This window comes from Ixodes scapularis, unplaced genomic scaffold (assembly GCF_016920785.2).
Source record: "Ixodes scapularis isolate PalLabHiFi unplaced genomic scaffold, ASM1692078v2 PGA_scaffold12__126_contigs__length_90152505, whole genome shotgun sequence".
Taxonomy (NCBI): Eukaryota; Metazoa; Arthropoda; class Arachnida; order Ixodida; family Ixodidae; genus Ixodes; species Ixodes scapularis.
The window spans coordinates 45189175-45205792 of NW_024609838.1; the positions used below are offsets into that span (position 1 = coordinate 45189175).

The 16618-nt window shown below is 47.4% G+C and overlaps 1 protein-coding gene across 1 annotated transcript in view; it reads left to right on the top strand.

Annotated features, from left to right (window-relative positions):
* The window catches only part of LOC115328492 (Bardet-Biedl syndrome 2 protein homolog), a 94368-nt gene that overhangs the window by 31449 nt on the left and 46301 nt on the right, over positions 1–16618 (top strand). The window contains exons 4-7 of the mRNA XM_042289194.1: positions 4093–4155; positions 4677–4859; positions 8169–8255; positions 15450–15585. Of these exons, the coding sequence (XP_042145128.1) occupies positions 4093–4155; positions 4677–4859; positions 8169–8255; positions 15450–15585 (469 nt within the window). The remainder of the gene's footprint in view (positions 1–4092; positions 4156–4676; positions 4860–8168; positions 8256–15449; positions 15586–16618) is intronic.

Consider the following 16618-nt stretch of genomic DNA (forward strand, 5'->3'; position numbering starts at 1 on the left):
AGAACTACGAGGCCTTCATAGAAGGATTTATATTGTCTTGTGGAAACATGTTTTGTCGCTACATGTTTCGGGGACAATTTTTCATCGGCACATGTTTCGTCAGCACTGTGGCGTTTCCTGGAAACTTTTGTAGTGAAAACGTGCTCTTGTGACATTCCGTCGACATCGTACCTGTTTTTAATGCGTCAGCATTCGTTGCTCCGGTGTATGCAGCCGTCTTTCTTTTGGACGGTCGTGGTTTGATTTGGACTGAACTGGTTTCGTGAGGCCGCGGCGAGCTTTCCGCCGTGCTCTTTCGCTCCGTTCGTTCACTTGTTACGTCTGCTCTCCCTTTTACAATAGGGAAATATTCTTCTGGTGCGCTTAAAACAACGCGCTCCGGGAGTGGTAGAGGAGGGGATCGAGCGGCCGTGGCCTTAATCGAAAACGCAGAACTGAGGCGCAGCGAGGATCCCGTTTGCGCGATACGGCTGACGCCCGGAGGAAAGATTGGCTCTGCGAAGACGACAACAGTTTGTGGAGCATAGATGGTGATCGAGGGAAGCTGGGGTGGACTGCATCCGATATTACTGACACCCGGTAGGACAAAAGGCCTCTCTGAATATATATGATGACCATTGGGAGGTTGCAATCCTCATCTTTCGCTAATTCGGAACCCCTGCGCTAAATGCTAATGCATTTCATCGAGAATCATCGCAACAACAAAAAAGGTTTCGACATCCGTTTAAAGCAGAGTCCTCCGTTTTATTTATTCCGACTATTCCCCTTACGCAAGTATATACGGATTTCGCCAATCAGCTAACCTTGACACTCTTTCTCACCGCCGCAGGGTGTGTCGTCTTTCTCTTCTTCATCGGATCTTTTATTCCAACAGTGATCTCAGACAGACTTTGCTATCGCCTCCTTACCGCATTTTCCCTCGTCTCGGCCATTCTTGTAAACTCCGTCCAATTTCATCGTCAACCGTCACTCGCCAAATATCTGCTTTACATTGTGCATTAACTGCTGAAACTCAATGTCTGACGTAAATGTTTCCTTATCTGACACTAAAGAATTTTCTGCAGCTATTAGCTTTTTCTTTCTTACCTATAACTAGATTGCAGCGTGTTTTTGTTGATAAATAGTTGTGTTATTTGTTTGTTTTTTGAAGTGTTCAACCCCTTGTATAATGTCCCATGGGCCCCCAAAGAATAATAAACCATGATGATGATGATCATTATTTCTTTTTTACTAAGTGCGTACTCAAATTTGGTAGCTGGCTAAAGGTTAACACGTAATTTGTTTAGGCAATTGTGGAAGCCAGCGACAAAGGCCTTTTTAGCAGGCTGCGCGAGCTAACAGCGCGGACCTCGAACGGTGAGCTCAGTGTCGCGGGAAGTCACGGGGTTGAAAACGTCATAAGAAATGTGCGGCTACTCGGAGCCAAAGCTCCAAGCGATTCGGACGTTTTTTTTTTTTTTTTTTTTTTTTTTTTTGTTTTTCTTTTTATTTGCCCTACAAATGGTGGCCCTGAATCTGAAGGCCCTCCACATCGTTGTCTAGCTACCTCAACCAAGATGAACCAAGGTAACGCTCACTCGGGCGATGACGCGTCTCCTCATTCTTCTGACGCCAAATTCGCAACCATAAACTAGCCCCTTCCAACTTTTTGGCCGAAGAACCCACGGAGTTGGTTCACGCCAGTAAAGGCGCGATTCGATATTCGGCGTATCACCACCCAGGTGTCGCGATTCTACCATGTCGTCGCTTCCCTGTCATCAGCTGTGGCTGACTACATCGACGAAATGCTATCGCTGTCTCCACGAGACGACGCTTACAATCATTTAAATGCCGTTCTGCTCAAGTGAACAACGGCATTAGACCGGTCACGAATCCAACAGCTGCTGAGAGCCCAGGAACGAAGAGACCGCCACCCATTGCGACTCCTCCACGAAATGCCAACCATCGCGACCCCTCCGTCTCGGAAAACCGTATCCTGCGAGGGTTTCTTATTCAAGAACTACAACGAGGAATGCGAATGGTTTTGGCAGCATCCGATGAAATGCCACGAGGTCGTATTGACATGCTGGCAGGCTGCACCGCCGATTATTCGTCACCATCCACCGCCGCTGTGGTGCCTCATGAACCTCCGCCCTTGCAAAAAACGATTGTAAATATTTAAGCAGGTATTGAGCAGATTTTTTTCAGTATTTCCACTGTGAGGACGTCCGATGAGAGACCCTCTTGACAAACGAGGTGAGGCTCGCCTCAGGCCCGTTCATCTGCGCGACGCGCCTTGCAGTCAAGTGGCAGAGCCCTGTGTTAACCAGCAGAGTTACAAGGGAAACACCCCCGCCCATAGATACATTTTCTGGTCACTGCTTTTTAGTAGACACAGGGGCCGAAGTGAGCGTCTTGCCCGCGTCACGACTTGACCGTCAGCGAGCGCAACGCACTGCGTCCTATACAAACCGTCACCAACTCCTCCATTGCCACCTTTGGCTAGCGGTGGCTAACGATCGTATAGGACTATGGCAATTTTTTTGTTGGGTATTGAATGTCGCGGACCTTTGTCAGGACATACTTGGAGCAGACTTTCTGGCGAACTTTGGCCTCCCCTGCAACAATCGTGCGAGGCGCCTCACCAATGCTATCACATCTTTAACAATACAGGGTATTCTGTCGTCATTCAACACCTCACGGATGTGTCCCCTGGCGGCGCCTTTCAGGTCTGAAGCTCCCTTTACAGGGCACCCCGCCATAACCCGACCCTGCAACAGACCGCGGATGGCAATTCCATTGTTCGCTCATCATTGCCTTAGCATCACTTCCTGGAACACACCATGTGCTCAGGACCTCTTACCACCCATCAGCAAACGGCGTAATAGAAAGTTTGCACCGACAGCTAAAAACATTGATGAAAGCACGAGACGGCCGACTTCATTGGACCAATCACCTTCCGTTCGTCTTCCATGGCTTTAGATCAGCATTCAAAGTAGACCTTAAATGCACCTCAGCAGGAATGCTGTATGGATCGCCGCTCTGGCTTCCTGGAAAATATTTCCACGCATCAAATTGTACTCATACTGTTCAACAACCACCGTACTTGGACGACTTGCGACGGTTTACGTGAGACCTCCAACCCTAATATCCTCGGTTTCCCAGTTATCGCAACGTAATTGTAAGCCAAGGGCTCACAACTGGCTCCCATGCATTCGTCCGCAAATACTTCAAGAAGAAGGGCCTCGTTGAACCGTACGACGGCTCGTTTACAATACTCAACCGAACCGACAGAACTGTAACTCTGAATTTGACTATCGCGATAGACCGCACAAAACCCGCCTTCTCTGACTCGACGCCTGATAACACGCCCACAAATGAACTTCCGCACTCCTGAAAAACAAACGCATCAGTTGGCAGAAAACATCTCTTATAGACAACACGACCAGCCGCGTCGCCACCATGTATTACCGGTTTTGAACTTGACTTTTTAGTCTATATATGTAAATGCTCTTCTATTCTTTCTAGCCTAAATCTATCTTTCTTATCTATGATCCATGCTACCAGGTGGAGCCTTGTAAAAGCCAGCGACAAAGCCCTTTTCGCGGGCAGCGCGTGCCCGCGGTGTGGCGAGCTCAGTGGCGCGGGCAGTCGCGGGGTCAAAAATGTCTTAATAAGCGTGCGGTTAGTTCGAGCCAGAGCGCTAAGCGATTCGGTCTTTCTTTCATTTGCCCTACGGCGTGCTTTACCCCAACCTCGCCCCCCCCCCCCCCCCCCTCCCCCGCTACTCTTTCAGCGCCCCTGAATCAGGCGAGATGCCAAAAGAAAGGTCTGTTGGGAAAACAGCGTGCTCGTGTTCATCGAGACATTGCAAGTTGTGTCAAGCCACGAAGGCGGGAAACCTTTCAATGAAGCAAACTGTTGATGAAATCTAAGATGGTATAGGAAACAGTCGATCTATCGATTAAACGTCGTTCGACGAACTGATCACCAGCGCTCGCAAGACCGTCTTATATTTCGGACAGTTGAGGCCATTCAGAAAATATTAAAAATTCCGTTCTCCGACATTCCTAAAGATTTCGGTAGAGAGAATGGCTTTTACTCAATTCGCAGGTCACCGGGGACAACGTGCGAGCGCTGGCGCTTTACGACTACCTAAAAGACGGGCTCAATGAGGTCAGTCTGCTTGACGCTATTCTAGCATGTTTTCTTGTAATGCCGGTAAATGCTGAAAGTGCATTGTATTTTTGTAAAGTGCGCTGATTTTGTGTTTTTCAACAATGCTCGAAACGTTTCTGGTCGAAGGCATATATTAAGATCTATTAAATAATAAGTTATTGACTGAAAAGTAATTAGGAGCATAATTTATGCCAAATGACTATAGTTTTCTAAATAGATTATTTTTGGCAGAAATCAATAAATAGGACGTCAACCTTTTCTTCTGTGCGATGCGTAACATTTGCAGGAGCGATTTGACCCGTGTTTCGGGATCGCGCAGAGCAGGGTTAATAAGACGGAACTTAGCTATCGCGCAGAACACAGATATATTAAAGGAGAGTGGTTGTACACTGCAATATCAAAAATAAAAAAAATAACGCAATGAAAAAAGAAAAAAAAGCAAGATGTTTTCTTTATATGTCTCCAGATTGCACGAAAATCCCCCCTCTCGCTTCCATGCCTTCTGGCCGCCCTTGCAGCTCTTGGTCGGGTCTGAAGACTTTGACATCCGCATCTTCAAGGAGGACATCATCGTGTCAGAAATCACGGAAACGGAGGCGATCACAGCACTCTGTCCCATCACGGAGGACTGCTTCGCCTACGCCTTGAGTAACGGAACCATCGGAGTCTACAAGGGAACCGACAGGATCTGGAGGATCAAGGTAGCCCGATATCGGCCACATGACAGTGGCCGATGGCCCATGGTATCCCTGAAATTCCGCAATTTATCCGAAGGTCGAACGTTTAGTGAGCTTTCAACCCTTGAGCAGCGATCATACTGCTAATGCATCATATAAGATACAGTCTGCGGGCCCTGTCTGTTGCTTGTTTCTTTCCTGTATTCCGGTCCTGTTACATTGGTAAGGCAAACACTGTCTACAAGGTTGTTCAATCATAGTTGTGTACGAAGCAAAGATGAGCTTCGAAGAAATGCTTGAGGCGCGTCCGCAGACATTTCTGTCATCATATCTGCAGCGAATGCCGTGTCTTTTGTATGATGTGTGAGGAGTGGACTTCAGCGTTTGCTATATTTTTAGTGTGCACTGTGCACTAAATTCCGTAGCCAGTGAAGAAATAAAACGACTGGAAATCGTACAAAATCAGGAACAGAAAATAAGGAAACGCTTTCGATGTGGCCCGCCACTGTTGCAGTACGTGTCCGATTTACAGGCCACCATTAAGCCACGCAGCGTATCGCGTGCCCTACAACGTTCTTCGTCGTTGTGATGGACGTCTTTCTTGTGGCAATTCCGACGGCGGCGAGAGCATGTTGCCACTTTGGGCCGATGAGGGACGGCACGTGTAAGCTGGCTGCATGAGAAAGGGTTCGGAGTGGGTTGATTCCCCGAATGTGACAACCGAGCCACATTGCCTTTGCTGTCAAAAAGGCCGACACAGACGATACAGTGATGGGTGCAGTGTTGGCCGGTAGGTGAGTTTATCATTTCATAAATTATTGGCGCAACCTGAAACCAAAAAGGGGTTCGAGGATTTCCAGGATGAAACGCGCGCATTAGGAAGCAGGAAAAATACATCTTAGAACGAGCTTGGAAAAAAAAAATGATAAGCCACAATATACACAAAACGCAATCCCGATGTAATATGTGACTTCCAGTTTTATCCCTATATTGAATAATATATCAATTTACTGAATTACTGTAGTATTTAATTATTTAGGATAAATTTCAGCGGTACTTTTAATTCAGCGTTTTGCGTGTAACGTTTTTTTTAGTATATCATTGGCAATGACCGTTTGAGTGCCATTTGCTCAATCTTTACAAAGACAACATTGATTTCGCGCCTACACTCAGGATCTGAGTCGAATACATTGTCACAGAAAAATTTCACGAGTACACTTAAGAGTGCTTACCTGTAGGAAGTCGAAATCATTATAGCCCCGGGGGAGGAATGTTTTGAGTAATATATCTACGCGTAATAATATTTAGGACAACGTGTAGGACGACTTCGATGACAACTTCCTAGAGATCGACGCCAAGTAGGCGTCTAGGGTGACCTCTCGGACGACGTTGGGGACGACATCTAGGGCGACGTCGAGCACGACTTCTAGGACGACCTCTAGAACGACCTTAAGGAGGACCTCTATAACGATGTGGAGAACGACGCCTAGAGGACGACGTCGAGAATGACCCCTAGAGAACGATATATAGAACGACCTTTAGGATGCCGTCAAGAACAACGTCTAGAACCTCTTCTAGGACGATCTGTAGGACGACGTCAAGGATGACGTTTAGGAGGACTTTTAGGACGACCTTTAAGATGACCTTAAGGACGACGTCTAGGACGACGTCGAGAACGATGCCTAAGAGGATAACGTTTAGATCGACGCTATAGAGGAGGACACTTAAAGGGATACAGAACCGAAATTTGGATTTCGCAAAGTAAGCAGAAGTGTCGAACGGGACACTACGAGCTCCAAAACATCACTCGTACACTGATATCTCAAACGGATGGCCGTACTTTAGGAAAAGAAGGGCGCGATCAAGCGAGTTCTTTGACGTAACTGTCCTCCGGAAGAATTTGAGAATGTGGAGAAGCTACCTCGCTTCTCTCCTCCTCGCTTCGGTTCACCTGCTTGACGGGACGTAGCGAGGAGGAGAGAGAATGGGAATCGTGACGTGCCTTGTCTCGTCGGCCTCGTCGGTCGGGTTCAATCGCGCACTCCTTTTCCAAAAAAATACGGCGATCCGTTAGATATATCGCGGTATGAGTGATATTTTTTGGTTTTGCAGCTTCCCTCCTATCCGCCCGGCATTGTTTAGTGAGCTCGAAATTTCGGTTCAGTATCCTTAAGGAGGCTGTGGCGTAGTTGCGTGGGCTGCGGAAGACGCCGTAGATGTAGACGGGGTCGCCTCACAGTCCATCGCACAAAGCACACAACGAGCACAAAAAAAAAAAAAAAAAATCGCGGGGGGGGGGGGGGGGGCGTATGTTTATACAGCCTAAAACTTAGTCTGCCTCAACGGGCGACTTGAGATGAGCAATTTAGCCAGTGCAGTATAACCGCTAGCCTGGGGTCTTTAATGTGCTCCAGGGAGTAGTGTTACACGACCGCACGCCGGTAGGATGCTCATTCGTATTGAAACGGGCAGGAGTGTGGATTGAATCCAGGATCCCTGGGTTCTGCAGCGCGAACTTTCGCTCCCCGCGCTCCAAGCTCGTGTGTGCTAGATCACTCTGCCACCGACTGTTTAGGAATCAGGCCGTAGACATGACAGCTGGAACGAGGCTGGTCTCTTTTTTTAATGCCCGCGAGCCCACACCTCGGCCCGGGCCAACAGTGGTGCCAGCCTTAATACCGATACACCAACCCCCCCCCCCCCCCCCCCCCCACACACACACAGACACACACACACATGCACAACAAGCAGCGATGAAGTCCGAAGCACAACGTTTGCACACGGGGCTCCGGCGGTGTCATCACGTAGATGACGAATGATGACCATAAAATACGTTTGATAACGTATTTTATGGTCTTTTTTTCGGTCAGAGCGCCGGCGGACACCGCTTGTTTTTTACGTACTGTGATAAGAGAGGTCGTCGTAGAGGTCTAGGACGACTTCTAGGATGACAGCAAGAACAAGGGTCATCCCTGAGCATACGATTGAGCCGCGCATGCGGCTGAATAGCACTTTAATGGCCATTTACTTCGATTTGTCGCTCAATGGCACATGTAAGGCTTTCGACTTAAAAGAGGAATCCGGATTTATTCTTAATTGGCCTGAAGATCCCCCTCTGACAGAAATGGTGATGTTACTTTGGTCTGTCCGTTGATTACTTTCAATCGGGGAGTGTTCAGTTGGTTGTGCTTGTATCATAACTTGAGGGAGCAATAAGCAAACAGATTTTAATGTTTACACCATTGGGTAATCCATTTTCAATTTATGTAGATTTTCGAATTACAAAGCACTGACGAAAATCTAGGTCGTTTAACCATTTATTGCTTTTTCCAGTCAAAAAACCACGTGACCTGCTTGCACGGATACGATATCGATGGTGATGGAGTACCTGAACTTATCACCGGGTGGAGCAACGGAAAGGTGACTCAAAGTGTTTGCCTTTAATTGAGCATTGAATTAATTATTTATTTTCGGTAGACACTACATGTTCACCACAATGAACTCAGGGTATTACTGCTGTATGCGACTCGGATTCACATAATTTTCTGTGCCTATGTCGAATTCAAAATTTAACCCATTACTTGGCGTCTATACAAATGACAACAAAGCATTGGGTTGGGTTCGTGTAGCAAGCGACACTGCCACGTGCAAAGTTCGTGAACGCGCATAATGCTTACTGTGCCAGGAGAGCGTCGGAGCAGGGTGCCTTGCGGCGCCGCATTGGTGAGTCACTAGGCGAGAGCCGCCTCCGTTACTTATGCGAAATGTGCAAAAATGAAAAATTGATTGATTATAAGATATTAGTGAACGTCTCACTCTCCCATTGCTTTAATTAGTCTGGACAAGGAGCAGCGCACTCTTTTGGTGTTCCCAAACCAAGCATGCCCCGCACCACTCCCGCTACACGAGGTGGTGGGTTTTCGTGGCGTGCTAACAAACACCACAAATAAAAAAGTCTATCTTATTCTCTCAAAGAGCGCTCGAAGTGCGAAGCACGTGTTTAAAGTATGCCTGGAGTATCAAATCAGAACATGGATCGAAGCTGTTTTCAACTATAAATGGGGGTCGTTCGGGTAGTGGGTGTTTATTCCGCGACATTTACTATACAAAAAAACACTACCGTTTACGAGCATGACTATCGTTACTTGTCAACACTGTCTAATGTATACCTGTACTCGAAACACCTAAGCCTCCCGGCACTTGTTTCCGGCACCCATGGCAGTGCATTTAATTGTATTTGTCAAACAGATAGAGCGCGATCACACAGCAAAAACATAACACAAAAAGACAGTCTGCAGACGCTGCCTCAGGCGTGTTTCCTTCTAATATGACGTTTACATTGGTCATACAAAAACTGTCTGGAAACATGCTGGAAGCATAGATACGTATTAAGCAAATATGCTTGATTGATTGATTGATTGGGGTTTAATGGCGCAGCAGCGACCAAGGCTATAATGCGCCAACAACTAGGACTATTGCTGAATCAAGGTTGAAGAGAAGAAAGAGCTATAGTAGCTTGTAATCTAATAAAACAATGATCATGAAAGTACAAGCGCATAAGATGTGGCAATGAGTACGATGAACTATTAAAATTATAGCTGGTCCAGGAGTCTTATATCCTTAAGAAAGTTGAAAACACACTTGTGTGGAATCAACGGCTCATCACTGAGTAAAAGGGCGAGATGTAATGGTGTATGCTCTTGGTAAACCTTAGCAAAGTGTCTGTGGCGTTCTTGGTCATACAAAGGGCATACAAGTAAGATATGTAGGATGCTTAACGGAATGTAGCAGTGTTCACACTCCGGAGCATCCTCCCCACGCAAAAGATGCTCATGGGTAAGACGGGTATGACCAATTCGCAGTCGGCACAAAACCACCTCATAAAAACGCTCGCGGTGTCGTGCACTCTCCCATTCCTGAAGTAGTGGTTTTACTGCTCGCAACTTATTGTTTATTTCTCGGTCCCATTCCTCTTGCCACTTGCGTCTTATGGAAAATTTCAAAACATGCCTATAGTCTCTGTAAGGTATTTTCCACAGGTCGACTTCTCGATCCTTAGCAGTACTTGCTGCTCTGTCAGCATCCTCATTTCCGGCAATTCCGACATGTGAAGGAACCCAGCATAGTATTATTTTCTTTTTCCGTTTTGCGGCTGAAATTAGCCTGTTCTTTATTTCTATTACGAGTGGATTGCGATCGTTTCCCACTCTGGCAAGAGCTCGTAAAGCACTAAGTGAGTCGGTGTAAACAATTGACTTGTGAAGCTTTTGTTTAAGGATCTTATCTGTGGCGAGGAGTAAGCCATAGAGCTCTGCCGTAAAACTACAGGCACTGTCATTTATTCTCCGGACAAGCTGCATCCCAGGCCCGATCACTGCGCAACCCACAGAGGAATCAGTTTTACTACCATCAGTGTAAAAGCTTATAAAGTCGTGATACTGTACTTGGAGCTCAAGGAATTCTTGTCTTAGGACTTCGCGAGGAGTGTCTTTCTTGTTGAATTTCGTTAGCTCCAGTTCGCACTGAATGGGAACTAGGTCCCAAGGGGCTGCCGAACTCAAACACTGTACAACTGGAGGCAACACGTTCAGTCCTACAGACTCCGCAGAATTGCGAACCCTCATGGCAAGAGGTGGAACAACTGAAGGCTTGTTACTGAAGGTTCGCTCGTAGCGTATTTGTTCCATACAGTGTAAGGTTGGATGGTTAGGAACCGATCTAATTCGCATAAAATATGTGAAGCCCAGTTCAGATCTTCTTTTCTCTAGAGAGAGCTCGTTTGCTTCTGCGTATAGACTGAGAACAGGAGATGTGCGAAAAGCACCGGTAGCAAGCCGCAACCCCTGATGATGAACAGGGTCCAGCATTTTGAGAACCGATGTCCGGGCAGAACCATACACAATACAACCGTAATCAAGACGGGATCGAACGACCGACCGATAGATACGCAAGAGACAAAGACGGTCAGCACCCCATGACACATGCGACAGGACCTTAAGTATATTAAGCGATTTAAAGCATTTCATCTTCAGGCTCTTGACATGCGGAACAAAAGTCAATTTGGAATCAAATATAAGACCTAAAAAATTGTGTTCAGTTTTCACTGGGATAGGAACATCATACATAGTCAAAGAAGGTTCGTGCAAAACTCCGCGGCGACGTGAGAAACTCACACAGACGGTCTTCTCAGGAGAAAATTTAAAACCGTTGACATCAGCCCATTTGACCAAGTTGTTGATTGTGAGCTGCAGCCGACGTTCACATATGGATGGATTACAAGACGATACAGAAATCTGCAGATCATCGACGTACAGTGAGTACTGAACAGATGGAGCTATTGCGCGGACAATTGAGTTCATCTTCACAATAAAAAGAGTGACGCTAAGTACACCACCTTGAGGTACTCCATTTTGCTGCGAAAATTCTCTAGAAAAAGTTGTCCCAAGCTTCACGCGAAAAGTCCGGTTTTGAAGATAACTCTGAATGCCACTTAACATTCGGCCCTGTACACCTAAGCTGAACAGATCCTGCAGTATGCCATGGCGCCAGGTTGTATCAAATGCCTTTTCCAGGTCAAAAAAGACGGAGACACAATGCTGCTTATTTACAAATGCCTCTCGCACAACAGTCTCAAAACGAACTAGGTGGTCGACCGTGGATCGTCCTGAACGAAAGCCACATTGGTACCTGTCAAGAAGATTATTACTCTCCAAATAAAACATCAGCCTTCTGTTGATCATCCTTTCTAATTTCTTCGAAAGACAGCTAGTTAGTGCTATAGGCCTGAAGCTGGAGGCACAGGCAGGATCTTTTCCTGGCTTTAAAAGGGGGATAATGACGTCAGCCTTCCAGGACAATGGGAAAAGACCCTCGACCCAAACTCGGTTGAAAAGATACAAGATGAGCTCTAGAGTAGATGGATGAAGGTGCTGAAGCATTTGATAGTGGATACCGTCCGGTCCAGGGGCAGTCTGTCCGGACGAATCGAGAGCCATCTGCAGTTCGTGCAGCATGAAAAGAGAGTTATAAGGCTCTTGCAAACCACCGGTCGTAGGCACAATCTTTTTTTCTGCATGTAGCTTATGCCGCCTAAATGATTGCGTATAGTGTTCGGAACTAGAAACAAATTTGAAGTGCTCACCAAGAATGTCAGCCTGTTCGTCAAGGCTTGCAGGACATATTCCATTCCGGCACAAGAGTGGGACAGAGAAAGCGCCGTAGGAACCCTCAATTTTATGCACGCGGTCCCAAACTTCCTTTATAGATGCACTGCTATTGATTGAAGAGGCATATCCTCTAAAGCTTTGCCGCTTGGCTTCTCTTCGAATAAACCTTGCCTGGGCCCTTTTTCTTTTAAAACCAATCAGATTACTTGAAGTAGGGTAACGCCTAAAGATACCCCATGCACGATTCTGTTCCTTTTTTGCCTGGCGGCAGTCTTTATTCCACCACGCCTTCGGCCTTTTTGGGAGATGCGAGGACGTCATGGGAATGGCGATGATTGCGGCCTGTAATATGTGTCGAGTGATATGCAGAGTGACATCATCGATGGAAAGATCATCAAGTGATGAACAAGCTAAAACTGAAGAGCTGCTAAAAGTTGCCCAGTCAGCCCTCTCAAACTTCCAACGAGGGGTACGCGTTTGAAGACCAGCAGGAGGACTGTTAAACTCTAAAATAATTGGAAAATGGTCACTTCCATATGGGTTTGGGATGACCCTCCATGAAAACAGCGAGTATAGTGAAGGATGGCAGATAGAAAGGTCGATGGAAGTAAAAGTCCTGGTTGCTGAACTAAAGTGTGTGGCTTCTTTAGTGTTAAGTAAGCACAGTCCCGTGGAAAGAAGAAAACGTTCAACAAGTGCTCCTCTAGCATCCCGTTTACCACTCCCCCACAATGGGTTGTGTGCATTAAAATCGCCTAAAATTAAGTATGGAGCCGGGAGCTGACTAACAAGATCCTCTAGCTCTTCGTACTGCAGCTGGTATCCCGGTGATATATACACTGAACAAACGGTAATCACCCGGTCTAGCAGTATTCGGGCAGCCACAGCCTCGAGAGTGGTGTAGAGAGCCACTTCGGCAGATGGGGTTGTGCGCTGGGCAACTACAGCAACACCACCAGACGCCACACAAGAGTGCAACCTATCTTGTCTAAACACTTGATAATGGCGGAGTACATTTGACCTAGTTTCTTTAAGATGCGTCTCCTGCAGACAGAAGGCAGCAGGGCGGTGTTCGTCTAATAAAAAAGTGACATCATCATAATTACAAAAAAGCCCACGACAGTTCCACTGTAAAAACAGAGACATGGTGAAGATTAAAACTGGAAATTAAAATTAAAATTATAACTGGCCTTTAGGACACCGCAAGATAACTAAGTGGACACTTGCTTATGATTCATTTCTAAAGGGACTACGATCCCTTTGGGGGCGAAATTCTAGGAAGTTTATTTTTCTTTTTCTTTTCTACGACCTGAAAAGGTACTGATGACTCAGCACCTGAAGGGACCAGGTCGTCGTCAGAGGGTGGCATGCTCTCATCCATCATTTCATCTACTGACTGCTGGCTCGCGGTCGAGTATGCCTCGTCCAGCTGGCCAGGCTTTCGAGAGCTGGTCGAGGCGGGAGTGGGCAAAGCCCTGCCTCGGCCTGAAGAGCGAGCAGACGACGAGGGTGTCCGCTCCAGCTCCTTAGAGGAGGTGGTCTGCGACGGACCCTCTTTAAGGACTGAGGGTGGTGCGAGAGGCACCACCCCTGATGCCTTTGGAGGGGATACCTCCTTTGGTGCCATGGTGTCCATTGCCTCCTTTAAGAGAGGCGCGGCAGCACCATTCAGGCACCGTGAACCTTTTGGCTCCAACGACAAACGTGGTCGTGGAGCCGACCTTGGGGGGGCAGGGGGTGTCGGCGGGGCTGCCAGGTCTTTGGGACAGACCTGGGTTCCCACCGAGGTTTTCGGTGACACGCCCCCTGTGCGTGTTACCGTAGCAAAGGATCCTTTCTGTAGAAAAGAAAGTCGCTTCCTGGCCTCAGGAAACGAGATGTTTTCTTTTACTTTGAGGGTAATTACTTCCTTCTCTTCTTTCCATTTTTTACAAGAACGGGAGTAAGCGGCGTGTGGTTCGCCGCAGTTGACGCAGTGGGGTGGGTTTGCGCAGTTGTCTGACGGGTGATCGTTCTGACCGCACTTGGCGCACGTCGTCTTGCCCCTGCAGCTCTGGGCACTATGGCCGAACCTCTGGCAATGGAAACATCTCCTGGGGTTCGGCACATATGGCCGTACTCTACAGTTCAAGTACCCAGCCTTGATTGACTCGGGAACTTTGCTCAACTCGAAAGTCAAAATGACATGTTTTGTTTTGATCTCTTGCCCCTCTCGACGAAGGGAGATTCGCTTTGCAGCGACAACTCCTTGGTCACTGAGGCCATCTACGAGTTCATCTTCTGTACTTTCGAGGAGGTCATCTTCAGAAATCACACCTTTTACTGTGTTCAATGTACGGTGGGGAGTGACTGTCACTTTATAGTCAGAAACTGAATTTAGTGATAAGAGTGCTGTGCTCTGTTCACTGGTTTTAATCTCAACGAGCAGATCTCCGGATGTCATTTTCTTGGCAGAGAAGTTCTTTCCAACAATGGACTCAAGTGTTTTGGAAACAAGGAATGGTGACAGTTTCGCCAAAGGTTTCTCACTCTCAGAGTGCATCACAAGGAATCTTGGAAATTTTTCTGCAGATATAGTAGTATTAATCGCATGTACTTCGGTGCGGCCCCTTTTGGGGGGCCGATCAAGAAAGGTTTTTTGTTTAGTACCCATAGAGATGGGAGAGAATTTCGGTGCCCCGGGTGCACCACCCACCACGGAGCCCAACACAGGGGTAGGCAATGTGCCATAACAAATATGGCTTTGCTGACAACATTACACTACCAGTGCTGCCCAGGCACTATAACCTAGTGTGGATCCGGACAAGGGGTCTATCGCCACCCAAGGTTAGCCCTTGCCGCCAAAGAAGGTGAAAAGGAATAAAAGAAGAGCAGATAAAAGAGAAAGATAAGAGGGGATAGTAGAAGATGTGGCGACTGACTGAATCATCCTGGTCGGGCCAAGCCAGGACACCCGTCTATAGGAAGCAGGGGCCAAAGTGGTGTGTTGCCTCGCCCGGGGGGCCCCGAAGGGTCCAAACCTACCCCGGGCTCAGCTCAACCACCAGGATGCCCTTTTCCCTGGACACGGGCTCGCCACGCACAGCCAGACGTGGGTGGGTCTTAGCCACTTTTACTCAGGGTCTGTGGTGTCGCCAAAGTGGCTAGGGTCCGTGGTGACGCTACTCACCAAGCACCTAGCACCTAAGGTGCAGGCGCCCCCTGCGGAGCTCGGGGTCCGTGGAGCCACCACTCTCCAAACACCTGCTTTCACAGGTGCCCCCTGCGGGGAAGCAAATATGCCCCGAACTTACTTGGGGCGTGTCCGCAGATACGGTTCTGTCCTCACGTGTGCTGCGAACACCGAGTCTTTTGCATGATGTAGGAGCAGCACAACTTCGGCTCTTGAGAACCTCTCTCCTTTGCGCTAGTGGCGTTGTTCCCGAGCTTTCGTGAACTTTGTCCCCAGGTGGACGGCCGCCACGTGACCACGGGCGAGGTGGTCTTCCGGGACTCCTTCCCGCACGGTGTTGCGGGCATCGTGCAGGCAGACTACTGCGGAGACGGACGGGAAGAGCTCATCGTCTGCTCCGTCAACGGCGAAGGTAGACACGTTTTGTTACAGAATGTGTTTTGTCTGCCGAATTCCATGAGAGAACAATAACGAAGAAGTGTCACGGCGGGCACGATGACATGCGCCGCGCACGCGCCGTTGCGCGTAGAGTTACTAAATGAGGGAGGTAGAGTATCGCCTTTTCCTTTCACCACAAACTCCTACTTGTTAGCGGAGAAGGTGTCACTCGCGCCAAATTTGCGTAAGCGTTTGGGGAAGTATCCTTCCGGAGTTCCTTTTTTCGGGCGAGACCAGCGGAATATACTTTTCGCTCTGGGTTCGCGAAATGTAGATTATGCACTGAAGTATCTGCATCACAAACAGGAAACGTCTTGAACCTTCAGGCATTGTGTGTGTCACGTAGACATGTGTATTCGCGTTCTTTTTGAAGACGCAATTACGCATATAAAATAATAAAATTATATACACAAATATAATATTAAAGGCCTCGTTGAACATTGCTACATTCATAAAGGATGTAGCAACGTTGCAATGATTGTTAAATTGAGTCCTTGCCAAACTCATAAAGTAGCGGCAGGTTCCTGTTTAATTCAAGAAAAATAAAGAATACTTCCAAGTGAAATATTGGATTTATTACATTGCTTCGCCATTCACTAGGCGGCAGTGTATTCTGCGAGCAACTCCTTTAACAAATGCTGTTGGATTGGTAATATGGTTTGGTATGGCATGACTGCTTATATTGATTGTAGTCAATAATAACTCGGCGCATAGACAACTTTTATTGCTGTAGCCCCGCGATGGGATCTTGAGCATTGATGCTGTTTAGAGAAGATGTGCCTCAGTGAATTCCCATGCTATAGTGTGACAGAGTAAAGTGAACATTTTGATACGACACAAAAAATGTGATCAAGTATAGCTGCTTCCGTGCAGATATCTTTAAATCGCGTGGTAGATGTGCGGTAAGCACGAGGGTGTATTCAAAACTCTCCCGCACAAACGTTTCGGTACCCATCAAGTATTTTGATTTTGGCTACCCAAGTCTGTCGTGCAGAATTGCATAGGCA